The sequence below is a fragment of the Setaria viridis genome, chromosome 9 (assembly GCF_005286985.2).
Source record: "Setaria viridis chromosome 9, Setaria_viridis_v4.0, whole genome shotgun sequence".
In the NCBI taxonomy this organism is placed as follows: domain Eukaryota; kingdom Viridiplantae; phylum Streptophyta; class Magnoliopsida; order Poales; family Poaceae; genus Setaria; species Setaria viridis.
Genome location: NC_048271.2, coordinates 15750442 through 15759758, shown reverse-complemented (window position 1 = coordinate 15759758; position 9317 = coordinate 15750442). Strand labels below are relative to the sequence as shown.

Here is a 9317-nt window from a genome sequence, read left to right as displayed (position 1 = left end):
TTTATTTCTGGATTAAATTAAAAGTAAAAGTGCTTATATATCCAACAGCAACCTGGTACGAGTCGGATGGCCACCGGCTTCTAGCGGGCGCGTCATGCATATAGCGTTCCGCGCGTTACCCACCATCGACCTCGACTACAACCGTGAGTTCTTCGCCTCGCCTACGAGCGATCGAGTTTTGTGCCATCTCGCCCGCCGGCCACTGATCGATCCCACAACTGCGCACATACACTCTCTTGTTTGCTGGATCAGGACGTACGGCGATTCAAGGATGGCCGCACCTTTGCCAACGTTGGCAACACTCTTCCCCGATATGTCTGCGGCGTCCCCCTGGGCGTCGTCTCTGCCGGAGGATCTGGTTCGCCTGGTAGCGTCGCGCTTGCTTGCCGGCGATCTGCTGGATTACGTCCGCTTCCGCGCCGTTTGTGCCCCATGGCGATCCAGCACGGCCTCCCCGCGCGGCCGCGGGGTCGTCGACCCACGCTTCCACCCGCGCCGCTGGATGATGCTTTCCGAGGGCGGCGGCCTCTACCCCGGCCACCCAAAGCTGCAGGGCTACGTCCGCTTTTTCAACCTCGACACGGGAGCCTTCGTCCGCGTCCACATGCCGCTGTTCGAGGACCACTGCGTTCTAGATTCTTTTGACGGCCTCCTCGTCCTGCAGCGGGACGACGACACCGCCATCCGCCTGCTCCACCCTTTCACCGGCGACATTCTTGACCTGCCACCACTCAAGACTCTCCTCCCGCAGATGCACGAAGTATTCCCAGAATTATCCTCGCGAAAGAAGCTTCCGTGTCTCAGATCCATCTCTACTGCTGCTACCTTCGCTGATGATGGTGTTGTCACCGTGATGCTTGCGCTCCGTACGGTACGTCGTGTGGCCGTTGCTACCTCACAGGATCACCAATGGACTATGTCCACCTGGTACTATGTCATAAATCGTGCACCCTTCCCGTACCAGAGCAAGATTTACGTGGTGCATGATCTGGGGGGTGATCATTCAGCAAAGATTTTCCAGATAGACACACCCCTACCAGGTGAAGTGCTACAGCCACCGAAGCTGATCGTCAAGTCTACTGCAGATAAACTACGTGGGCCTGTCTTCTTGGTGGAGTGCGACTCGGAGGTCCTGGTGATAGGCTATAGTAAGAATCTCTCTTCCAAATTGCTAGTTTACAAGCTCGCAGATATTGTCATGGAAAAGTATACCCCGATGACAAGCATAGGAGACAAGGCCATTTTCTTACAGCAGAGGACTCTTAGTGCCTCTGCCAAGGCATTGCCTACCCTTGTAGGTGGCACTATCATGTACTTCCATCCAAGGGAACATCAGCTTGTGCAATATCACCTTAGCAGCGGCTCCTGGTCGCCAGCCATGGATCAATGCAGCTTACGTGGCACAGAGCCGGGTCCATGCAGCTTCATCCAGCACATCTATACCTGTTGCAGTTGTAAGCACTGGTATGTCGTAGTTGTCTCTCTACTCCCTACTTTGTTTCTCTTGCCATTTTTTGGTCTGAATTTACAGTTCCTCATTTGATCTTGTAGTTTTATTTATGTGCTACTGAGTTATTAGCTGATTCTTCGCCTGTACTTATGTGTTTTAATTACAGGAACAAAGGACTGATGTGTCGTTGGTGGAAATACCCTGCCGAATGGATTCGGTGGCCAGTGAAAGGGAAGCTCCGTCAAGGGGTTAGTTGCTTATCCATTGTTCACTTTGCTAAGTGCTTTGGTGTACAGACTTCTGTTTTTCTTCCAAAACCCGATGTGTTCTTTTATTCTTATCAGTTGATAGCTGAAACCAATATGTCGCCAATATATACAGCTCATGGATCTTACGCTTGCTTTTCTTGTCTTCTCTTTGCAGGCGTGAATAATTAACTCTCGCACTGCAGAGCTGGAAGCTTGAACATTTTACCATTATAAAGCATCATTTAGATTATTTCTAATTTTTTATAAGGTAGTGTTCCTTTTGAGCAACTAGTAACTATGCACGCGTGTTGCACGTGCTATGTGATCATTATGATGTAATGAAACAGTCTTTCTATATATGATTGGGAAAGATAGAAAAATCAATAACATTATATCAAAAGAAATTGCTGCTTTACATAGATTCAATCTGGTCTAAGCCAAATAATGTCTATCCTAGCGGGAGACAATTACACGAGCTGCTTTTCTTTCATTATGTCTGCATTGACCAGTTTGTCAGCAGGCCTCAGTAGCACCGGAGCCTCCAGCGGGAGGTCATGGGTTCGATCCCAGTGGGGACGAATTCCTGCTGGTCTTGCAGGATTTATTCCTAGGTTATTGTGGGTACACGCACACGGGCGTTTTCCGTGCAATAAGGGTTGTAGTCTCTCCAATCTCTTCTCTAACGTGTGTATGGACATGCACTCGTGTGTGTGCGTGCGGTGTGAGTGTGGTGTGCGTGGTTGTGTGCGTCCTATATATGTACCCTCTCAAAAATAGATAGCACAGTGTGCGGGGCATGCTCCGAACTGCACCAACAAATTAGTTACAATTTGAACTAAAATTAGCTAATTTATTTAAGGGGGTGTTTGGGAAACACCTGTTAAAGTTTAACACCTGTCACATCGGATGTTTGGATGCTAATTAGGAGTACTAAACATAAGCTAATTACAAAACTAATTGCACAGATGGAGTATAATTCGCGAGACGAATCTATTAAGCCTAATTAGTCCATGATTTGACAATGTGGTGCTACAGTAACCATTTGCTAATGATGGATTAATTAGGCTTAATAGATTCGTCTCGCGAATTAGCACAAGGTTCTGCAATTAGTTTTATAATTAGCTCATATTTAGTCCTCCTAATTAGCATCCGAACATCCGATGTGACACTGTTAAAGTTTAGCACCTCGTATCCAAACAACCCCTAAGTCAAGTAGTTATATGATGTTCCGAACTCGAAGCAACATTAACTGATATTGACGGGAGAGGGAAGGCATTACCTGATTCTGATAGGTGTAAAATAGAACTTCTCAACTGTCACCAAATTGAAATACTCATCGCACCCAGTGATAAAATTTTTTGGGTGCAAACATTTTTCGATAGTGCATACTTTGGTCATATCCAACGGCGGAGGCCCCCCCTCCCCAATGCCCCCCTACAAATTTGGAGGAAGAAGAAGGCAAGGGAGGAAGAAGAAGAGGAAATAAACCCCCTAATGTGTGATCTTGGATCCACCGTATCTGCCTAATCTAAAATCAAATCAATAATTGCCACAGAAGTTTATTTTATGAGAAACATGTTGTACGTGGTAGCCTTGCAGAAAAACAACCTTCCATCCTCAATAAAAAACTCGATTGTTTTTGACCCGGGACTGAAGATGTTTTAGTCCCCGTTGGTGTTACCAACCGGGACTAAAGATGATCCCCCGTCCTTGGAGACACCTTTAGTCCCGACTAGTAACACCAACTAGGGGTAATAGTGATCCTTTAGTCCCGGTTGGTATTAGAAATCCTGACTAAAGCCTCCGGGCTTTAGTCCCAGTTGGAAATACCAACAGGGACTAAAGGACCTTTAGTCCCCGTTGGTGTTACCAACCAGGACTAAAGGGTCCCCCACGAGTTACTACAAAAGGGTTGCATCCCCTGCTCAGTCAGATGTGCTGTGTAGGTGAGATGGTAAGGAAGCTACGCGTAAGGTTTGAGGTCGTGGGTTTGAATCCCATGCACCGCACACGTGCATATTTCGCGTGAAAAATCGCGTGACTTATAACTCCCAGGAATAATGAACCTCAAAGCATCTTGACAATGCCCACTGTAGGTCTTCAACCACCAAATCTAGCATGTCGTCCTCCCTTCACGCATCAAGTCAATAGCCAACACACCAAAAATATAAGCCACTAATGTCATTGTGAAATAAATTCATCCGAATCTGCCTGAATCACCATGTTCCTCATAGGTTTACACTGAACTCCTGCTAAACAAGGGAGATATATAATTTATGAATTGCTTCACTTGTATGGAAAGAAGTGGAATACTTTCTTATTGTGCAAAAAAGTTATGAAAAGAAGTAACTTGGTTAAAATTATCACCTAAGGCACATAACACTAGTAGAGAATTGGCTTTCGATGCGCCCTCTTTTGTCCCGGTTTAAAGTTAGTCCGGGACAAAAGGTTCACCAACCGGGACTAAAGCTCGGTCACTGGTCGGGGGCTCACCGACCGGGATAAAAGACCCCCCCCTTTTATCCCGGTTGGTAACACCAACCGCCAACCAGATAAAAAAGTCGAGAGCCTTTTATCCCGGTTTGTAATACCAACTGGGATAAAAGGGGGTCTTTTATCCCAGTTGGTGTTTCAAACCGGGATAAAAGGGTCTCCAACGAAATCTGGCGCTAAAAATCGGCCGATGGCCTTCAGCGTCGGACACACGACCCGGGAGAATCTGCTTAGCTCCTGTTCGGGTGATCGCCCTGGTGCGGTTCGCGCGGCGTGCCAGTCAATCTGACCTGTTGATTGACAAGGAAAGAAACGTATTAAATTCCAGGGGTTTCGATCAGCTGAAGTTCCGATCTGTCTCGAAAAGCGTATCAACGAATCGGCCGATTTGCTATGAAGATGACCAGCTATAGGACAGCCGATAATCACGTAGCGATTATGAAGAAATTACCAAAGTAGGTTAAATAACGTTACAAATGCAACACTTGAAATAGATCTAATCGGCTATATAGTGATGAACAGGAATAGCGATAATAAAGCCGACAGTTCAAACCTCAAGCTGGATAACTGGTGATAAAACTAGAACAATAGATAAAACCTATAATTCTAGTAAATATCGATAACTGGTGAATAAATCTAAACGAAACGACAGTGATACGCCTGAAGTTAAAGCTTAGATATTATTCGATAAACGGAACTTACAGAATCGGCCGGAGTTCGTGTCGATGCAGCCCTGCCAACCTGTACGAACTCGTGAAAAAAAGGAAGTATTGGGAAAATCATTAATGGCTCATATATCCTTTGCCTGATAAATTCTAACAAAAGATGACAGCAAATTAATGATGAATAGTATATGACAAACATGTATAATTTATACATCAAACACAAATGAATGCAAGACATAAATCAAATATTGCTCAGTGCATCATACTACGAGGTAAATTAAAAAAAATCCAATCTGCACAATAAGTTGGAGATCAGGAAAGAAAATGACAACTGTTGACACATTTTCTGAATGCCTGATACCTCTTTATCATATCAAAGACATGGAGAGACCACAACACAAATAGTTACAACTTACACAACATAATTCGACAAGCAAACTAAGCTAAACAAACAAGCTGTTGTTCTGTTCAGCACTTGGACCATTTTCACAAACCTAATCAGGAGGGAGTTGCAGAGTCCCTCCAACTCCAACACCTCATGCCTATCGGCTAGCCAGGATGGCTGCGTTACCATTGGCTGGAACACTGCTGCAGACTCTAGCTGCTCCGAGGCAAACAATGTTTTATTTTCACCTTGTGCATTTGCCAAGTGCTTCGTGCCTCTGAAGCCAATAGTAACAGCCAGGCACAGTATCATCATCTGCAATTCTGCATCCAATCGATTTCTGGTATATGTAGACCGCGCATTGTAGATTATGTATGCACAATCTTCACTCCAGGAAAACAGATTAATGAAGAGCACTGCTTGATGATTGAAAAGGTTCAGTAATAATTGTTTGACTCCCAACTACAGCTGCTAGTACATCAATCACCAGAACAGGTCATCTGAGTGATTATACAAACAGTTGCCTACATCAGTGCTTCAAAATATGCGGAGTTTTTTAACTGAGTATTGTGATAAAGATCACGCCTCTAAGGAAGATCAGCCAAAAATTTGCACTCATGCAAGATGCTAAAGATCATGCCATGTGGATGATTAACGATAATAAAATGCCTAAACACTAGAGGTGTTACAGCTCGAACGAGGGAATCATCAGTATTTCATTTCAGAAGTGAAATGGTGACAAAAATATGAAATCTTTACTAAACCAGTTCGCACTAACTAGTCATGCCCATTGCCTAACGATTATCTTAACATTATAATCAGACTCCATGCAAGTCAAAGAAGTTGTTTAAACACAGAGCTAGTAGTGTTTTTGTGGCGGAACCACCTCGGATTAGCTTGATTAATCAGAGTTTAGCCGCCTAACATGCGACACCCCTGGTTAACTCAAGCCAACACGAAGCGCCGTCGTACTTCATCCGATTTAACCACTTAAACAGGATCGAGTTCAGCAACCCACGCAAGGCGAGCGGTTACAGAGAATACAACAAGTCCACGGATCTTGAACAAGTTTTACTCATTTGGTTCCACCATAAAATCCAACATTAGGGTTTACAAGCAAAGATCAACAGAGAAAGCTAGCGGAAGACTTCGTCGAGGTCGGATGTCCGGGCGAGGCCAGCCAGAACATCACTGAGTCCTCTCCTCGCCGTCCGAGGAAGGGTCCCACTCGACCGTCCAGCCTGGCGGGAGCTGGGGCGGCCAAGCGCCAACAAGGGAGGGGTCGGGAACTGCAACTTCACCTGAAAAACAGGAGCCACAACAAGGCTGAGCTACTAAGCTCAACAAGACTTAACCGGGGAGGAGCCAACTACTCTTCCAACTAGACATGCAAGGCTTCTTGGCTGAGGGGTTTGATTTGCCAAAAGCACTAAGTAACCTGTTTTCAAGTTTTAGCTCCGGTTCTATATTTACTTACCAGTCTAGGTTATGCAACCTATTCTAAGCAAACATCGAGCCAATCAAGTGTGTAGGTAAAAACAACAACATTGCCATTATCAGATTCCTCATTTACTCAGGGTGACATAGCGATCAAGAAATCTCAAACTGTGAGAGGCAGACGAATCGATCCGAGTTCTTTAACCATGCATGGTGAACCTAGCCCCACGACATCCGCGCACCCGGAGGTCGCTTCCTGTGTCGGCCTTCCCCATCAATCCCCTAACCCGTGTCGGGCCCATTTCCTTTGGTGCAAGGTTCCACAGACCCGGCCTCTGCCGTTCTGTGACCACGCTTTGCCACCACGTGCGACAACCAGCAGGGGAAACTCCGTTCCAAGAACAATGGGGCGACCGCTCACGTTTAGGTTCAATCAGGTACTAGGCTTCCTCATCCCATACTAAGTATGAGGCTAGTACTTTCAAACACTTGATCACGAACACCACCACTGTCGGGCCTTAGCAAGTTTTCATAGACAGACGGGGCAACCATCTGACCACCAAAGTGTTACCCAACCCTGCCCCGTCCACCGTTCTTATAGTTGTAGCAGATAGTAAACATGCAACTCCTACAACTCGCGAGTGACGGGAGATCACTCGGCTTTTACCGTCTCCTATTTAAGCAATGCAGCTACTCGGTCCAACAGCTAGTGCTCATATCAAGGGTTACTAAGCCATGCATCTAGAGTTTCACACAACTCCTAAACGTAAATGCACAAACATGCTATTCGGAAGGCATGTGCAAGTTTGGCAAGAACACGTAGGATTTTCATGCAACCGGGGCTTGCCTGCAAACAAGGAAGGCTGGAACTGCTCGACTTCGGGGGCGGCTTCGACTTCCGTGGGCAGGATCTCGGCTACAGCTTCTTCTTCGGGCGCCGGGTGCAGCTCGTAGAAGCCGTCAGCGAGATGCAGCTCTACACGAATGCAATGCAAGGGTTAGCTTAAACGTTTTGATTTGACAGCAACACTGGCTCTCCTGAGCCCAGAAACTTGCGACAAAGAGCAGGAGGTGGAGGCTGTTTGAGAGAGCTGATGATGATCAACAGGTAAGGGTAGGAAGGAAACTAGTGGTCTGATCCTTGAACTAGAGGATGTGATAACTGGGATCCTCAGACGTAGGCACTGAAGGGTTCCCACGTTTTACACATACACCCTCGAGTTGAAGAAAAAGATCACAGCCAAGCCCTCGGGCGAGCGGGCAAGGGTCGGCGAACAGACAGGGTCGGACGAGACGGAACTGGGGTCGGGCGGATAGGAGGGGTCGGGCGCGGCGGACTTAGGGTCGGCACTCACCTTCTTCCTGAAAGGAAAGCTTGGGGTCGGGAAGAGGCAGACTTGGGCACGGAACTAAAGCTTCGAGCAGGGACTAAGACCGGCGATGCTCCGGCGGCGGCGCTTCTTGCGGATCACAAGAGAGCTCTACGCAGCACAAGGGAGCAAGCTGCGGGGTGACTTGGAGGAACTGAGAAGGAACTGGGAGAAGAACTTTTCAAGAACTGGGTGGGTGGCGCTAGAAGCTTGAGCAGGGAGCTAGAGGGAACTAAGGGCAACAAAGGCGGAGGGAACTCCGGCGACGGGGGCATTCCTTTTATAGCTGCTGGAGCAGGGGAACGGAAATGTCGCGGAGAGAGAGGAGGGGGCGGCGCGAAGGCCGGGGAGAAGCAATGGAGTGCTCTGCCGTGGCGGCGATTGAGCAAACCGGGCGGTGCTGCAGAACTCCGGGGGTGATGCCAGCGATCATTGCGCTACTCCGTCAGGGCGGCGTAGGCGCGGGTAGACCGGTGGTTGAGATTTGGCGGAGAGCGGGCGTCGTCGAGCGGAAGAGGTGATAGAAGCGACCGGTTAAACGGCGCTAGGATCGAGGGCGCACAGGTGGGAAAACAAGCGGTCGCGGCGCGGGGGAGAGCGCGGAACAACAGATTGTCGAGCGGCTTCTGACAGAGCGGGGAAAGGAACTGTCGCGGCCGCGGTCGGGGTTGGCGGTGGGGGAATCGTCGTGTAGCGACGACCTGGCGGTGCAACTGTTGCTGGAAGGGACAGAAAAGACAGGCGACATCGGTCTCCGGGGCCGGGATCAGGTATCGCGATGATGGGCGTGGGAGACGAGGGTCTGCAGAAAGGGGTGCAGAGGGCTTCCGCTGCCATTGGGGGAAAGGGCGCGGGAACCCACTTGGTCGCTTGCCAGAGACAAAATTGAGCGGTGGCGTCGGAGAAGACGAGCCACGCGGCAGGAAAGCTCTGAGGCGGCCATGCAACTCGAGTGCGGCTCACGCGGGGGATCTGGAAAAAGATCTCACGGGTCCACTGGGGGAAAAGATCGGACGGGTGAGGAAGATCAGCAGGATCCGACGGAGGGCTGAACTCGCCAGGGTCGGGAAAGGAACGAAGCGGTAGGGGTCGGATCTCAGGGGTCGGGACTGGCGGAAGACTGAGCACTTGGGTGCGGTCAACAGAACATCTGACTGATGTTAAGGGCTGAGATCAAACCTAACTGGGAAAAGTTAGGGGTCGGTCGCTACAGTTTTCTCATGTTGTTCAACACCTCATCTCGATATGAACTTTGGATCATGCAGCACA

At 48.3% G+C, this 9317-nt stretch overlaps 1 protein-coding gene across 1 annotated transcript; it reads left to right on the top strand.

The window, feature by feature from the left end:
* Positions 1-271: 271 nt before the first annotated feature.
* On the top strand, positions 272-1883 carry LOC117840965 (uncharacterized). Its single transcript, XM_072290433.1, has 3 exons — positions 272-1464; positions 1617-1814; positions 1874-1883. Exons 1-3 carry the CDS (start codon positions 272-274, stop codon positions 1881-1883), a joined length of 1401 nt encoding a protein of 466 aa, XP_072146534.1.
* Positions 1884-9317: the final 7434 nt, after the last annotated feature.

What these genes read in the sequence shown, in the direction of transcription:
- LOC117840965 (XM_072290433.1), top strand. Translation starts at nt 272, where the DNA reads ATGGCCGCACCTTTGCCAACGTTGGCAACACTCTTCCCCGATATGTCT. An exon ending in TGTTGCAGTTGTAAGCACTG is followed by an intron (nt 1,465 to 1,616) that starts GTATGTCGTAGT and finishes TTTTAATTACAG; the next exon opens with GAACAAAGGACTGATGTGTC.